The following is an 18,159-nucleotide window of genomic DNA, read 5'->3' on the forward strand; positions in this document are numbered from 1 at the left end:
TTTTCAAACTTTCCGGCCGCCACCTTTTGCGCGGATTTTTCGCGTTTCTTCCTCCCCCGGCGGATGCCGGTGTTCTTACGCGATGTTATTTAAATACCGCGAATATATGAATGTTTCACGTGTATCCGAGAACAGTCCGCTGTTCTCTCGGCGGATCCTGCGATTACGCGTGTAAAGGGGGAAGCTCCCTTTGATCTTTGCTTATCTTTAATCCTTTTTGATCTCCGCTCAATGAGATTAAAGACTTCTGGGATTTGCCAGACGTCCGGAAGACGTCTGAAAGCCGGAACTTTGCAGACTTTCCAGATTTACGAGACCTTCTCGACTTTGTAGACTTTGAAGGTAATAATGAGGCAGTTTGTGGAGTCGAAGTTAGCAACATTCGGGTTAGAAATGTTTTCAAGAAAGTGTCGGTGTACCACGCATAAAAATATGGAGAATAATGAAGTATTTATAAAAATCTCACGTGGGAGACGGATAACTTTTAACCGAAGTTGTTCTATGCGTCGTTTCATCGTGGACACGTTCGCATCTCGACGTTCAAACGCATTTTCCCTTGTGCAGACATGAAATAAAATAATCGATTCTCTCTTTGGCAAGAAGAGTGTACCTGCGAAGTTTCCCCGGTCGGTACATCACGCGCAAACGTACCGAAGCTCGAGAGATCAGCCTGGTAACGTCTCGAGAACCCTTCGCAGGAAAGCTTTTATTAATCGGGAAAGAGTTTGATCGGTGTGCTTACTACTTTCCCGAGCCGTTTCCCCTCGGCAGTGTATTCCGGTTCTTGGAGCCGTTTCCCTTCAGGATTTCTACTTTTCATCGAATCCGAAACTTTTAAACCGTTCCCCTTTTGATTTCTGCAACGGATATCCCCGCTCGCGCGAGCTCGGCCAAGATTCCGCGATCTCCATCGCGTTTCCCGAGACGCTCGATCGAATCTGAATTAAATTTCAAGTATCTTGCTGCTCGAGCCTGGCCGGGAATCTTGGACGAAGGGCTCCAAGGTAAATCTTCGGATCTTTTCCGAAGCTATCGGTTCTGTCTAGAATTTCATGCGATGAAGATCGCATCGTGAGCAGCTTATGAAAGTGTAAAATAAGCTGTCTTAGTTCGTTTTAGCTGCGAACTTCGGAATAAGCGAACCTGATCCTCCGACATCGATAACCACTATGTTACAATCGAAAATGTTTCCGTTATTTGCCTAAGGGTTTCCATTGTTCGAGTCGCAAGCCAACAAGAAAGCGTAGAAATGGAAATTTTGTAGAACTCGGAGGAAAATGTAAGAAACCGCACGGAAGAGAATCTAAAAATCGGTACACTGGGGTCGCTGATATAAAAGAGAACCAAGATGTTTCTTTCGTTGATCCAAGCAACGGTTAAAAATGGATCGGATTAAATCACCGTGGAAAACGACGATCAAAGAGGTACGTGCGTCCACGGTTGTCCTTAAACGTGACCACATTAGCGTGCGGCCGCGCTTTGCAGATCTCTCTCTCCCCACGGTTTAACCTCGATCCCGGAACCGTCGTCGACGATCCCCGGGCAATGGAGTTTCAGCGCCGCGTTCTTGGCTAGCCGAATCCCTTTGGAAATTCGGGATGACCTCCTGCGAGACACTTGCACTGTCGTCTCTATGCGACTAACCCGAACGTTTGTGGGAAGAAAGCATTCTGCGGAGATTCCGCTCCGCTCGGCGCGCTCCAGTTTCGAGGTGCTCAACTATGACATTCTGAATTAAGATCCTGCGCGAGACCTGACGTATCTCCTCGCACCAGCGCCGAGCGTTTCGCGTTTCGTCGATTGTATCACGTTCGTGGCGATGTTGATTAAGTTTACGGTTTCGTTGCGCGTTCCTGATAGAATTTTCTGATGAATTCCAAAGGAAATGGTATCTCGATGCTTCATCGAAATAGAAGTCTCTAGTTTTGACATTATAATTAGTTAAAATCTCAAATACAGCGTTCGAAGTAACATCGATGTAGATGATTCTTGTGAAATTGATTCCAGCTTCTATGTTTGTCAATTATCGTGGCTGCATTTCAATTGAAATTTCCGCGTGTGCTTCCTGTTTTCCAGGAATATGTGTATAAATTAAATTTCATTTTAATGTAAAGATATTTTAGAAAGTGCGATTCGTGGTTCGGTTTCAAAGCGAGTGACACTTTTCCACGTAACTTCATTTGCGTAAATTATAAACACTGAAGCAGAATGGATGGTAGAAAGGAATAAATGATTCTACTGCGCGCTAAAATTAGGCGAAAATGTAGAACCGTATCTCCCGTTTGATACCTGATTTCGGAGATAATCGACGTCGAACGTTTGCCTGTTCCGCATTCGCGATTATGGGGAGTAGAAACTGTGAGTCGCGAACAGACACGTTAGTCGATTCCTATTTAACCCGTCCGCCGCGCCGACATATGGGACCCGGTGCTTAATTTTCAGAGTACACGTACCTTCATCTGCATATGTATTAAAATATGCATACGTCAAACAATATTCGAGCTCGACGTGCGCGGAAGAAAATTTGCCCGCGCGAGCGTTATCTTGACTTTTATGGAACGCAGGAACTTATGCACACGACCGTTACTTTGTGCTTTATAAAGCGCGAAATGCGGGAACGCAAACATTATCCCGAGTTCTCATTAGCGCAAAAATTGAACTTCAGGAACTCGAACTTCGCAGAATGCAAAAATCTCAGGTTAAACTTTACCTCGACCGTCACGCGCCGCTACAATTTCAGCACACAAACATGAACTGCCATAAAACACGAAACTATCTATTAAAAAACCTCTCAAATTATATGAACCATGTTCGAAGACACTCACTATAAATGATCCTCAAAACTAAGCCAAAAATTACTCGAATAAACTACAGGAAATTCACAATCTTTTAAAACAACGCATCAAGCAAAATCTCGTACAAGAGAGCTCCATCCCCAATTCCCGGCAACCGAATACATCAGACGAGGGCACGCGAGCTTCGTCGATCCCAAGAGGTCCGCGCCGTATGCCCGCAAAACGGTCGGATCCGAGCTTAAAATTTTTCGCCGGCGAAGTAAACGGCTGTTCCGAAACAGCGGCAACTGGAGGCGAACGACAAAGCGGCAGACCGTCATCGCGGGACAAGAGTACGTTAATATTTCAGCGGGACCGGTGTGCTCGTTGTCCTCCGGCATCGCGGCGCGGCGCGGCGCGGCGGCGTATCGTTGTTACATCTTCCCGTGCAAACTCTCCAGCCCCCTCGTATCCACAAAGCCGGGGCATCCGGTACCAAGTCAGCCGCTTCCGACATGTTAACCGCGACGTCCCACCAGCGATGCTCACCGCCCGTGACTTCGTTCTCATTACTCGCGCGGAAACCAATTTACCATCCTAATTTCGCGCGGATTATCCGGTGTAAACGGCAGCCGGGCCGTGGGGGCGGGCTGGGGGATGAAAAGGGGGGCCCTCCTTTGTGCATTCGGCTGCCACGAGCTAGTTAGCCTAACGGCGTCTGGCGAGGCTCCAGTCGTTTTCCCTTCAGCCCCGTGGATCCCTCCTGCGCTATGCATGGAATTCTTGCGCCCCCGGAATCGCCGTTACAGCCCCGCGGAAACGATTCCGACGGTGTACGCACATCCGGCGTTCCAGTCCTCCGCGATTCCGATGGCTTTACGAGGAAAATAAAACGAGCGCGGGGCGTGCTCGCGAATAACATCGAGGAAGCTGACGCTTATCGGAAACGCTCGGATTTATCGGTGACGGAGAGCGTTATTATTAGCGTTGTTTATCGTTGCGTCTAACGTAACGAGAGTTTTACTCCTCGCTGCGATCATTTGAAGAGGAAAGATGTCACTTTGAAATTACTTTCACGGAGATGTATGGAGATTTCGAAAGTTCGCGCAGAGGTTTGATTATTAATGCCGCCAGACAACCGATCCCGATGAGCGTCGCGTTGGTTCGACGATCCGCGTCTCTTCCGGCACCGTTTCACGGTACGTCGAGCCCCGTGCTCGTTTCGAGTCAACGAAATTGGCTGCGTACCCCTCTTATAAGCTCCGCCGGTTCGACGGTGTGAGGGGTTGAATTCATCGAACCCCCAGCCCCTCGCCTCGTTCGGTTCGTTCGCCAGCCGGCTTCCCATTCCCGGCCGGCACCTTTAAGTCCGCCGATCGTTTCTTCTAGTTCCAGTCAGCGTTCTTTCTCGCCCCCGGGACCCGGCGCAGATCCTATCGGCCACTTCGTATTCCTGGTATTCTTTGGAATTACAAATTATGCAGCGCGAGTCGTTCGACCGACGCCCCCGCGACGGGGATGAGTCCCTTCAGGAATTACAAATCACACGTCCAGACACCGGTGGCTGTGTCTACAGAGCCCCGGGACGGGGGTTTCAGAGAGCGAGAGCCGACGGCACTGTTGGTTTAGGCGGGAACGAATAGGGCAGGTCGGAACAAAGGAGTGGCAGATCAGATTTAGGATCCGGTACGAGTGGCGGCCGCTCGGTCGGCGGGGGAGGCTTAAGCGCGTCTCGGAAACGTAAAAGGCAATCAGTGTGTTTGTACGTCCACGTGGACGAGGGAAGGATTTGTCTGTAAATAGCGGGAGGCCCATGGGCTTTGCATAATTCTACGGGAATAACAAGTGCCGTAAAAACTCGCCGAGGCTCGCGAAACTGGTTAACCAATGTTTCGAGAGTCCAGACTTTACTTTCCGTGCTATTGTAGCTACTTCGTGGCTATCCAACGATCCGGTTGATCAGCTTTCCCGTTCTATCGGTGCTCCTAATTTCCTTGCGAGTAGGTGCAAGCCCTAGGATTATGGATGTCAACGATGAACCAGTGAGAGACTTTTCCTCGCTGCATGACCGAGTATTCCATTTGTCAAGTGTGTTTCTTACGGATTCGATTAGCCGTTACTATTGTCTCAATTTTTACTGGAGTACGGGCAAGCTCTAGAACCGTGAACGTTCCGTCGACGTTACGGGAAAGTTTCAGACCCGTTAGTAGTGTTACAGTGGCTGGTTCCCGAACCAACCGGAAATTACGTTCGAACGAAGCCGGATGTGCGTCCAGACGGCCGCCTTTCCGTGAATTTTGAATAACAAATCATGGCCCGCAGCCGACTAATTCGCCGAGACCCTGCTTCCGCTGCTCCCTCGAGAGGTTGGAACACCCGGAATAACTACTTCGTTATCATGCCGTAATCCACTTGGATCCAGTTGAGCAAACGAGAACACCTATCCGTGAACCTCGCCGTGGACGGGGAGCGGAAGGGGCGTGGAGAACCGTTTAGGACGCGGCCTCCTATCCGGAACCGGGTGTCACGGCCACGGGTTATTGACGCTTACACGGCCCCGTAAAATAGCTCTCCCCCCACCGAGGGAAATCTCGTTGAATCTCAAAAATCGCGGGATTCATTTAAATTTCATCGCGTTCCGCAATCCGCGCAGTTCATCGCGTCATGCATTTTTAATTCCAATTCTCCTCGATCCCGGCTACATTTCCGCCGCTACCTGACATACTTCCGACGATTCTTAATAACCACGTAACCACAACGATGTAAGCTTGAGAAGACCCGAAGAAAATTATTCTTGTCATTCGCTGACATCGTAATTCATTCGATTAGGGCGTGCGACATAATGGTAGTCGCTTCGCGAAGCTTCGTTATTGAGGCTAAACTCGAAACTCGCGTGTAAGGTAGGCGAATACAATACAGATCATTCAAGCTATTATATAACATATGAAATAAAACGATAATTGAAACGCCACTGAACGGATTCGCAATACCTTCGCGTGGTCCGCTTCGGAAACTGACTTACAAAACTACGGCGAAAGGGGAGAGCCGTTCGCCGCGAGGCAAGTGAGTCCGTAATGGTAACGGTGTAAAAATTCCCTCATTTCCATTGAAATTATTTCCACTGCGTGGGGAACAGCAATGGTAATCACGCCAGAAATAACAATCCCCATAGTCTTTTAAGAGATCCTCGTTTCAGTTTGCCGCCAGCATTGTCCGGTTATCATTGCCGGCGTCTATTCGACGAATCGTTGAGCACTTTTCCCTCGCGCCCTTCTTTCTCGCTGTTTCCCGCCGCGTCAAAGCTTCCACACCTGTTCCCGCGTTTCCTCCGCGGGATCAACATTACGGACCGTCGCGTAATTATCCGACGCGTCGCGGTAACTCGTCGGCCCCCGGCAACAATCGCGCCACTTGAAATTACACGGTGCCGGGTTGTTTGCGAATTCTTGCCGCGGCGCGGCCCGCCGCTGTCACCGCGGCGAACGAGCGCCACTCGAACGATGTGTACGGCCAGCGTTCTAATAATTCTCCACCTACGCCCTTTCAATTTCGCCCCCGACCCATAAATTCCCCCCGAAGTATGCACTTCGCACGCAACCCGCCTCGATATGCCAGGACCGTCGCCGACATAAAGTTGTAACGACCGCCCTTCCCACCCGTCGCTCGTCCGCGAAATCCCGTCGCTGCCACATGGAAATGGGTTAGATTGTTGCGCGTCGATTGTCGGATCCGTGTGTCCCCGACGTTCTTTCATTGAATCTGAATTATTAATACACACCGGTTCAATGGAAAATCGATGCGTCCGCTCAACGAGCGCCGCTTGATTTATCGTTGAACCGTCATTTATGGCTTGAACAATTATTCCCCGGGAAAAAATGCATTTCGGTATTCCTACGGAAGAACGGCGAGTGTGGCGAATAAGGAACACGCGAGAGAAACTCATCAGAATAGTCATTAGGATCAAACGCAGAAATGCAACAATTTCCCTGAGGTCTACGGCAATTCTATTCAAGTTTTAACATATCCCGATTAGTCAGTGTTAGCTTCCAATAAAGTCTGAAATCATCCAACGAATCGTCTCTGTAGAATCGTGTCTCCTTCAGAGCATTTCCAATGATAACTACGACGGAAAGAACGAGATCCAAGCGTGCCGGAAGCAGCCACTTTCCCGAGTCAAGCGTGTCAGCGTGTATCGTTGCCTGGCGCGTCTGCCTGGAAAATTGAATCATCGCCCCCCTCCTATGTGGGGTCACGTTAACGCTTGCACTCTTAGAAGCGAAGACAACGGGAAAAGCAGCTGCCGCTGTCACTGCCGCTCCCTTGGACCCCTCGGCAGCCTCTCGACCAAGTATCCAACCCTACCAGCGACATATTTCAGGATCGTGCCGCGAATAAAGCGCGCAGGGTCTCCTACTCCTTGTTACCCGGCGAGTTCCTATCCTGCGTCGCTGCCACGCGGCACTGTAGTTTTCATATGTTTGAGGAATGTACCCGGGAATGGATATTGGGTATGAATAAGCTAGGCGCGCTCCGTGAACGTTGCGATAGGGAAATTGAGAGGAGGAAGCCGGCGGTGCCCTTCCGCTCTCTCTGGAAAACAATCTCGCGGGAAGCGGCTGGGACCGGCTCGGCGCGGCGCGGCGCGGCGCGGCGCGGCGCAGCGCGGCGAGCGGATTAATCTATGCAAACAACAAGAGGGAAAACCTTGTAAATTTGTAGAGCGGGAATGAAGAAATGGAAGGAGCGCGGCACCGCTGCCTAGGCGAACCGGTATATCTCGGTTGTTTCTATTATTTTATTGGGCCGGGCGGGAACGTAATGTCGCGGTTTCCGGTAGAGCTAACGCGACTACCGTTCCAGACCCCGCACGCCAATTTTCATGAAACTTCCTGCGCGCTGATCTCGTTCTACCGGCGAGGATACCGCGAGCGTTTCGTTTTAATCAACGCGGAAGAATTATCGGGCCTGTTAAAAAGGGTTGAGGAACAGACGGGAAAAATGTTGTTGCTAATGGAGGCATTTGGGTCAATTGAAAATCGTCATTAGCGTGCATTTATTCCGTTCATTCTTTTTAACGGGATCTTGACGGGGCCGAATAATGCGTACCGCGGAATAATGGACGCTGTGGTTAGCTGTTAGATTGAATAGAAGCTTTAATAACAGCGATGCGGACTGCGCGAAGAAAAACTTTGTATTCAGCCTTTGAAAGGGGTACGCGAGATGGATACTGCACTATAGTATCGAGAAAATGCATTAAAGAAATTGCACCGTCTTAGTACGAAAATATAACAGCGAATTCCATAGTCAGGCGTAGACGCTCCGAAGTTCAAACCGTGACATTTCATACGTCGAAACGTATGATTTATTCACGGTGGTTCGAAGTACGACTCATGCCCTATCTTTGGAGCTAACGATCGAACGACATCGAATTAGTATAAATATTCAAAACCTGATCGAACGTAACGCCGTCGTATTTACGTCGAGTCTTCGTCGAACGACGAAACGTTAATTTCGTACTCCTAAATATAAAACCACCTGTGCATTGGCCAACAAGCACCGCGCAACGGAAAAAACCGCGCCATTACAGCTCGATCCAATAAATATTCGGCGGCGCCGGTAACAACGAGCAAACACCGCGAAACCGCGCCGGAATTTAAAACAATAAACACGCAATATTCCATAATATACTGTTTATCTTGTTATGGAATCATTGATTTCTCGGCGAGAGGACATCAGCCGGCATCAGAATTCGTTAACATTCAGCCGCTCCCGCGGCGGCCCAATATCCCGGCGACAATTCATCACAATTAAATCGCGTTCCGCCTCCCCGTCTGCCTCCGCTGTTGCATTAAAAACACGGGGACCCGATATACACGGCGTACAAACGCGATTATCAGCGCGAAGATCGTTTTTGCCGCGGCCGATAATGAAACATTCAAAACGTCGGCGAGCGTGTTCGCGCGGTGCACGGCCGCGCAACTCGTCACCCTAATTAATCCCGATGAAATCGCGTATCGACCGTTTTATTTCTCTACGCGGACGCGCTCACCAGCACGCGCCGGCCGCGTATATCAACGCGCGCGGCCACCTTTCCCCCGCGAGATGGATTTTCCGATATGTTTTTTTTTCCCCCTCTGCGGCGGCCTCGAATCGCATTGTTCCGCGATTCAACAAGGAATCATGAAAATTCCATCGAACCGTTCGCGGGCTGCGCGCGCCGAAAACGAGAACGCTTGTCCCGCGACAATATGATACCGAGTGCCACTTAACGGGCGCGAGTAAACACTCGACGCCTTTTATTGCATTTGTGGCTGCCGGCTACGCGAATGCCGCTGGGAGCCCGAAAGAAACAAAGACGGCGGCCCCGGGCGAGAGGAACGCGACGATACGGGGGGACAGCGACCGCCGCGCAGCGAAAGTACAGGAGCGCGAGGCACGTCGATGGCTCCCGATGTCAACGTTTCTACCGGGTGTGGAGTTCCGAGGCCCGCACGCTGTGGAATCCGTCGCTCGGCGAACGTCGACGCGTTCGCGCCTCGCTGTAGCCAACTGTTCAATCCGGCCTCCCGTCAATGTTTCGCGTGCTTCACGGTCGGGTTATTGAAAGCGACGCGTCCACCTCTGTCGCGGAAAAATTCGATCCTCTATTACTCGCTCTTTTGAATCGCTCGCCGCTTTTGTCGCCGGCTGAACAACAAATTTCGAATTATACGCGGAACTCGGGTAGTTTACGGTGAATGAAACGAGTGGGGCGCAGCGGGTTTCATCGGGTAATGACGGGCGGTTCGATGAGAATAAATAGAAAGACGTGTTCGGGAGAACAGTAGAATAGAGTAAATTTGCATATTAATAACACTGATCCACTATAGCGGATAAACGCTTCGTCGCTCCGTCATGTTAATCAGACTAAGAAATTCAAGGATTAAAAGAGAACCGAGGTGGAGAGCGAATCAAGTCCCGTTCCTCCGGATCATTTCATCCGGCGAGAGTTAACGAAATGATTCTTCGCTCGCCGACCCACGGTGTCCTGCAAATTGGCAACAATTACGGCGGCGAGTGGCGAGGAAAAATCGCTCGTCGCTTTATGTAATTCCGAACGAATCTTGACAAATGGACGGCCGGTTTCATTAAATTTACACCGCCTTGAAAGGCCGCGCCGCCGAGGGAGTCGCGGCTGCGAATGGCAGGAATCGGAGTATTTAATTCCGCGGGTCTCAAAGGGAGCGCCAATAAAACCGCTCGTCGATAATTAGGAGGCCACCGACGCTCTAGACCTACGAGTAATAATCAGAGACGGCATGGAGTATTCCTAAGTGGCTGCGAATCTAACTACGCAATTCTTTTCTTTCAAAGGAAGCGATATTTTGCTGGCATGACCTCTGAAAATATATCAGAGCACTTTGTAAATATCGTAGGAACGCGTACGCCGCGAAAGTGCATATTGCATTCTAACTCTGAGCAAGAGAGATTAGAAATCTAAATCACAAGATGGATTAAAACGGTTTATAAATATTCAAGAGAGCCCATACGTTACGAGAGTGCACACCGCACTCGATCCAATTCTTACGAATAATTAGAAATGGCAGCAGTGTTCCGAATGCTTGCATAGTAATCTCGTGGGGGTGACTTTCGACGCAGCGTGACTTACGTGGCTCGAGCTCGCGCAAAAACGTCGAGACCTCGGTGTCGGGGCGAGTGGCTACGCTTTCGAGTGCACAGTCTCGCGGAACACGTGAGTCGTTCCTCGTGTTGTACCGTCGAGGATCTCGCTCGGAATAGAGGCGACGGAAACGGAAAATACGGGGGGACAGAGAACGAGACAGAGAGAGAGGGGGGGGGGCGCGAAGAAAGAACGAGGAAAAACCGAAGAAAAGAGGAAAAGGAGGGCGAGCCTTTGCACTCGCGGTGCAGCCACTTCACGTACTACTTTTAGGCTGCAGGCATACTCGCGCGAGAGACTTCAGAACTTTTAAGAGGCGTACACGCGGCCGGATACACGGACTAGTTGCCGTACGAATCTCCGTGTAACTCGAGAAACCCGGCTCTCGGTTGACGTATCTCGGAACTTCAGTGATATCGAACGCGATAGATGAAAGGAAAGAGAAACGCGGGGAAGAGAGCGTACAGTTCGTTCCACGCGAAACGGATCAGCTGATTGCTTTCTCATTTGTTTCCCCTTCGAACGGAACAATGCGAACGAGTTGTAACTTGCGAGGGAAACGTTGATACAAGAATTTATAGGGTTGCTCCAGGCGAAACGGATCAGTCGGTTATTTTCACATTTGTCTCCTGCTCGGAAGTAAAACAGAGAGGAGGTAGGATTTGAGAAAGAGAAACAGTAGGACACGCCGAAGATGTTTTCATTCGAAATCCTTTAATTAGCGAGACGCCGTCCTCGGGATTCTCGGATGTGCTCACTCTTTAATTGCTTTTCTCCGATCGTTCCCGGCTCTCCTCGCCGTTCTCGAAAGACGCTCCAATGAAATCACTCTTAATTGGGATCCGCGGGGCCGCTCGCGATGAACTAGATCCGCGAGAAAGTTTTTTTTCCGTTCTCGCCCGGTTTAATTGGTTGTTTGGGTCGCTGCAGCTACAGGTGGAGTGCACGTATTTACCCAATGAAACGAAAACACGGCGCATTGTGTACACCTCGCACACCGAACGGTATATCAGACGTGGAATTTCGGAATCTAATTCCGATGAATTCAATTCTATTTTTCAGCCGGGCGACCGTCTAACCGGCCCTCGGTTTATACGTTCCGCGCGTGTTGCGTCAAACGGTCCGCGTCCGGGGTCCAAATGAGCACACCGATAAGAGATACGTGTATGAAGATACGGTACACAGAGATGAGAAAATAATCCTTAATTGAATCCGACCGGGTAATAAGATTGCGCGGCGGATCAACGAAAATTAGGAAAACATTTCGAAAAGCTACTCCCCCGTATAAAGACTAATGAGAGTCTATTTCGTTCCGCGAATTTCGAGCATCAACCGTCTCCTCCGGCGAAGCCGGTGACCGCCGAGCTGTTTAATTATCAGGGGCCCGGCACGAGAAGCCGTTTATTTAATTCTCTGTGGCAAGGAATGCCATTAAAGCCGGGCTAACGCTAGCTTTTTCAATTTTTTAATTAACCCGCCGCGCCGCGCTGAATCGGTTCGCGCGCGCTGTTTGCCGTGCTATTTGCGCGCCGCTCCGAATCGCCAATATGCGCTGATTAACGAGATACCGCCGATTTACACTCATTAGCGAAAATTATCAATTTTCGGGTGATTTAGACCCGGCCGTTTCTGCGGCCGCTGACGTCGCGCGGCCGCCGCTTTAATCCGCGTTGCCAAGCCGCGACCGGTGCGCGGCTTCGTATAAAAAATTCTATTTAAATGCAACACGCACGGCGATCCGTGAGATTCAATGTCGGCGCGATATCGCGATGATTCAACGTTCGACCCCCGGACGATGTACGTCGGTCGCGTTGCTGTTTCGGAAACTAACAAATATTGCAAGATCGTTTCGGAATGGAAACCTCGTTCCAATCCCTTCGTTTTTTCCTGTAATTTAACTGTAACCTCGTTCTTCGAGCACGCAATAGCAACTTCCACGTTGAACGTTGAAATATCCCGCGCCAAGATCCCCGAAACCATCTAAATATTCGCTATTTCGTCATACTTACGTTCTTTCCGCGATATTCAACGAAATAACTTTCTCATCCCCCAGCGTCGACAACGAAAGCCACCGATATCCGTTTCCGAAAGACGTCCCATAACAACTAATCTTCGCGACGACCGGTCGCGTCGAACGGACCGCGTATGAAAGCTCGAGCGACGTCGGTGCACCATACGAAAGACATTACCCGGCCATTGTTTGCCGTTCCTATATTTCATCGGAGGCGCGCGGGGCGGCCGGCAGACGCCGGTCTGTATCGCGGCGGATGAAATGATACGTAAAATGGCGCTTACTCAGGCTGAATCCGGAATCCTTCACGTGGATGACCACCATCGGCATCAGTACCATCACGACGAGGTTTACGACGTGGAACACCATTCCTGGACCGTGAGCTATGATATCCTGCGGCACAAAATAGAGAGGTACAAGTTACGAGCGGAAGTTGCCTCGCGGAGACCGCGGGGAATATCACCGCGCGCGCGAGAGAGGAGGGTCGACGGTGGAACGGGGCAAAATCGTCGTTCCTCTCCCTCGTCTCGCGATTCGAAAGGGAGCGGAAGAGGGAGCGCGATTTTAGAACCCCGCCGGAGCTTCTCAAAATACGAAGGTTGAAATCCAGTCCGCGGAACTACCCGAAACTCGTTTATTATCCATGGCGGAGGCTCGATATACATAGCCGGCCGCGTCCGTTGCAAAATTCAATGCAACACGGGACGGTTCTTGCCGAGGCGTGGGCGGATCGGTTGTTTAAATATCGTGCGCGAACCGCGGCCGAATTAACAGGTAATTTATGAAGCAAGTCGCTCACGAGTGCGTCAGTCAATCGTGTTTTGCTCGATGCGGCTGCAAACTTTGGGTTTGCGTATAGGCAACGCGCTAATTCATTCGAAATTTCGGAAATGTACTAGAGGAATTTAATTATCGCTAATGTCAGCATTTTCCGACGGCGAACTCGGAGGCGACGAATCTGTAATGGTGCCTTTATTTTTAATTATTTCGACTCTATTTTGATCACCGTTGCGTTATACGATCGAAAAACAAAGTGCAGGAGAAACTTGTGCCACCTAATTCCGTTTATACAGTAAACTAGACTCTTCCGCACAGCCCGTATCCAATGTTATCGTCGCCGAGCGGTCGGACGATCCGGACGCGCGGAGATACGGCGCATCCGGCGGCCGGTATTCGATAAAATTATAAATACGCGCGCCGGGTGAATGTTAATTATTTAAACACTGCGTTCAGCGGGGTTTAATAAACCTCCGCGTGCCTCGGCGCGATTCCTCGCGATACGACGAGAAAGCAAAGCTCCCATGAAACATTTTCATTTGATATAAAATATGCCGGGGCACGGCACGGCGCGTCGCGTCGCGTCGCGTCGCGTCGCGCCGCGGCAGCGCGCCGTGTTAAATTTTCCGCCGCGGCGGTCTTAGCATTCGCTTTGTTCAATGTTTGTCCGCGGTCGGAATGTTGAACAGTGGAAAAAAGGCAGCGGATGAAAGGGCGGGGACGCGGAGAAAGTGGGGGATGCTGTTCATTACACATTTAGTATTTACGCGGCCACAAAATTCTCAAAGCGGACGAGGACGCTGAAAATTCCGCGTCGAGGTTCGAGCAAAGCCTGCCGCCGCGCTCCCGTGTATGTCAACCGGCGACGGAGTCGAGCTTCTGATGGACGCGGTTTCACAATCACCTTGTCCTTTCCCCATGAAAAAGGGAACAGGACTCCCAGCTGTTGCGCATCGGGCTTTTCGCCGAGAATTTCTACAGAGCCGCTTTCTTTCTAATTAAATTGAAACGCGGATGCGAACTGTCGCTCGGTGAATATTAGCTTTTGATTCGGAGAGTGCGAGAATAGGCGAAAAGGATTTATCTCCCGATGTTTTCTTGGCTACTCGATGTTTGTCGCTTGTTTATGATTTTTTAGATAAGGAGGTATTGATAGAGTTCGATAATTTCAGGATTCTATAGGTTGATGTATACGTATAACCGTTGTTGAAATCATGGAACGATCTTCGACTCTTCGCCTCGCACTCGGGATATCTACCCAAATTTACTGAACGTCAATATTATCGCTGCTCGTAGGATCCGATGTAATGTTGTTTTATTAATATCAATGTTTAGTCTTGATAACGCGTGTGCATCTGCAAGAATGTTGTCCTGGTAACCGTGGTAGAAGGATAGTGTGAGGTTTCACAGCGTAGACGTGAAAAAACTCGTAAAGAAAGGCGTTAGTATGGTCGTTGCGTATAATGTATAAAAGTAGCACTCAGCATTTAATTCGGAATCCGTGTACACATGTCGACACTACTCACGGAGGATCATCCGATGGGCGTGTAAACATGTCCATAGCTAATATACGTTCATAGTTAAAGTGCACTCTCTGCGACTGAATTCATATTAGTCCATAAGCTGCAACAACGTTCGCTGAAACTACACTGAGTCCATTGTAGCGTGCACAGCTCGTTACTGACGTACAACGTCGTACAATTCAACGGACGCCGCTCGTGTGACCGGTTCCATTAATCCCGAAGTCGTGTTGTAGCAAACGCGCAGTTACATTATCTGATTGTTACCATTTGTGTTGATCCGTGAGTTGTTATTTATATACATATAAGAGGATATTGGATGCACCGGAATCTCCGATTAATTTCGAATACTCGAAGACAGAGGCACCTTTAGCGGAACTGTGCACTGCGAAATCAAACGTTAACCCTTTGCACTCGGAAGCTTTTCACTGGAAACATTCGACGCTTTCCGATGAGACATGGACGATACTATTTGAAACGAACTAATGAACAAACGTACGTCAATTAAGAAACAAAGCTGTTTTATATAAATATTTCAACTTTGTTATATCAAATCAAACGGTGACTGAGAGTCACCTCTCGAGTGCAAAGAGTTAATAAAGAATACGAATCGTTTCAATTCCAATTGGAATAATCTGAATACTAAATTGAAATGAAACGCTCGGAATTTTTGGAATGCTTGAAACTCAACGCCATGGAGAAGGAAACTGGAAACGTTTGATTCTCGAATTTCTCAGTTCTAATATTCCGGATCGTCTCTCGGTAGAACCATCTATTCCATCGATGGACAAAATAGCAAATTGGCGAGGGACGATACCGAATACGCGGACCAATCATCGCAGCTGGACTTCGAGGCCGTTATTCACATTTCATTAAGCCGTAATCGACGTCACATGAGAGCTTGTCTGATCACGGCCCTTGGATTGTGGATCTTTCGAATTCCACGAGTCCCGGTGAAACGATCGACGTGCACCGTGTGTCAGCGTGACGGGGGCTGAAAGGACGTTCGTCCAGTCCGCAACTAAACCGACGACGGCCGGTACACCGGAGCAAATATTTACGAAGCGCTTGACCCAATTACGCGGGACAAAAGAATACCATGAATTTCAAGCGAAGTCCGGCAAATTGCACAACTGAAACATTCAAGCTATCCAGCTAGCTCGCGCACGCACGCTCCACGCGGAACCATTGTTACAGGTCTCGTCTTCACGGCGGTGGAACGAGAAGCGTCGAAACCAGCTGTTACGTCAAAATTCCAAGTTTCTTTTCGAAAAAAATATCTATTCTACTTGACGCATTCGTTTGGAAATAGCATGAGCTAAACACGATAGCGAATCCTCAGATAGAATCACCGAATTTTTTAGGAAACAGATAAACCTTCGTCGAACAGTCAATCGACTCTCGTTCTTCAAACATTCGAGAATCAATTCTCCCGAGGAAACTCTCTTGCCGACAATCGCGTGCAATTTGTTCGCAAACTGTCAGCTAATCGCGAACACTATCGAAAGTCCACAGTCATTCGCTCCACAGTGCGAAGTCAGTTGGCCAAGTTAGCAAACAAGTTTCACATCCGACGCACCAAACAATCGCATACAGGTTCATTTGGTAAGTACCTCGCAAACCCGTGCCTCCGAACAATCCGCGAACGTCCCAATCTTCGTTGAAGCCAGCCTCATCGATTACAGTGCCGCGCGTAGCCACTTGGTCTATTTAATTAGCAAATTTCCCAAGATTAATTCGTCAAGCCCGAGCCAGCGTCCTCGCGACTGCGCGACGCAGCTTGCGGTGCTTCGAGCCGGATCAGCGGCGCGCAGTTTTCGGCCCCTCGAGCCGAGAACCCGGCACACGAGGAAAGCATAATAATACCTTGCCGGGTCGCTTTGATCGCGGCGAGCGCGTGCACGCCGCGAAAAGGCGCCGGCAGGGAATGGAATTCCGGCTGATGGAATTAACAGGACATGTTAATCGAGACAAATGGATCTATCGGAGTAATCAGCGAAGGGTAAAAGCCGGGCTAATACTCGACCGTAAAACCGTGACATTACTTACGACGCGTCCGCCGCCACTCTCGCCGTTAATAAAATCCGGCCATTTGCATTTTAATTAATAGGACGCTTCGATCTCTTTTTCGTTTACCCCTGCCGCCCCCCCTGATATTTTTTATCCCCGTATCGTTCCCTCCTTCCACCGGGCTCTGTTCCCGCGGCAACTCCGATGTGCATTGACGCCGCTATCTCATATTTCATCGCGTTAGAGTGAACCCGTGGAAATTGATACGGGATGTATGTCCGGCCGCCGTGAAGGTCTCGGAGTCGTGTTAGTTTTCAGGATTAATTTACGATGTATTATTCATACACCGATGATTATTCCCGCGCGCGAGGATTATTCATACAACGTTGTTATTGGCGCGATCGTCATTAGCCGAGTTATTACTCGATTAGGGGGGGAGGGGAGGGGCAGAGGGAAAGAGAGAGGAAGAGGGACAGAGTCACCGATTAATCAGGCTATGGTAATTATCAAGTTCACCAGGCCGCGGTCTGGCCTGTTTGCAGAGGGCCAGGCAAATTGGCTGCCAGAAGAATGTAATTTCGACCGGTGACTCTGCAGCGACATACTAATTACACGTTAAAATATATCGCCAGCAAGCCCGCGCATACGTCCCGTCGATTTTATACGGGGAAATTTAATTAAACCGAAGCCCCCTCCGGCCCTGCGATCCGTATAAAACGCAAATTCGACGCGGAGACACTTTACACAGGATATTTACCAGCCTGTCCCGCACCTTTTCACCTGTAACACAGTCCCGGGAGCACGTTGTTAAATTAAAAACCGGCTTTCAAGATTCAGGAAACAGATAGCCGGCGATAAACTCGGTGAACCGTGAGTTACAAGGGTTCGTGACTTTACCGATGCCCGGCAACATTTTCCTTGACCCATACAAAACATCCTGCGGCTAATTGTACGACGCAATCGGGGAAAACCATTGCGCCCGCGAAATTGTACGGGAAATGAAGAGTAAAATTAATTTGGTAGCCCTTGTGCACGCGTTTTTCCCGAAAAATCATACATGCCAGTCTATTCAACCGAACTGCGGATTGAAATCGGTCTGCCCTTCGCTTTAGATTGAAAGAGATCACTAAAAGTAGCGAAGAACTAGTTTACACGTGGAAAACTTCGTTTTATCTCGAAAAAACAGAAGACAGAACGTCCTCTCGTGATTTATGCGCAGGGGGTTAATAAAACCGACGAATAGTAAAATTCGGTCATGCAACGGATGGGAAGGGAATTTGATTGACAAGCGGCCGGAATGAATGAAGAACAGCAGCGAGGAAAATTCTCGGGGAAATCAAAGGCAAATATATGCGGGCCGGAATTTACCTGAAGGCTTAACAATCGCTGAAAAAGTTCCGCCGGTCT

At 49.5% G+C, this 18,159-nt stretch overlaps 1 protein-coding gene across 1 annotated transcript in view; it reads right to left on the reverse strand.

The window, feature by feature from the left end:
* Positions 1 to 18,159, reverse strand: part of mdy (diacylglycerol O-acyltransferase) — a 113,378-nt gene that overhangs the window by 51,966 nt on the left and 43,253 nt on the right. The window contains exon 5 of the mRNA XM_031971844.2: positions 12,730 to 12,838. Within this exon, the coding sequence (XP_031827704.1) occupies positions 12,730 to 12,838 (109 nt within the window). The remainder of the gene's footprint in view (positions 1 to 12,729; positions 12,839 to 18,159) is intronic.

Source organism: Nomia melanderi, chromosome 1 (genome assembly GCF_051020985.1).
Source record: "Nomia melanderi isolate GNS246 chromosome 1, iyNomMela1, whole genome shotgun sequence".
NCBI lineage: Eukaryota > Metazoa > Arthropoda > Insecta > Hymenoptera > Halictidae > Nomia > Nomia melanderi.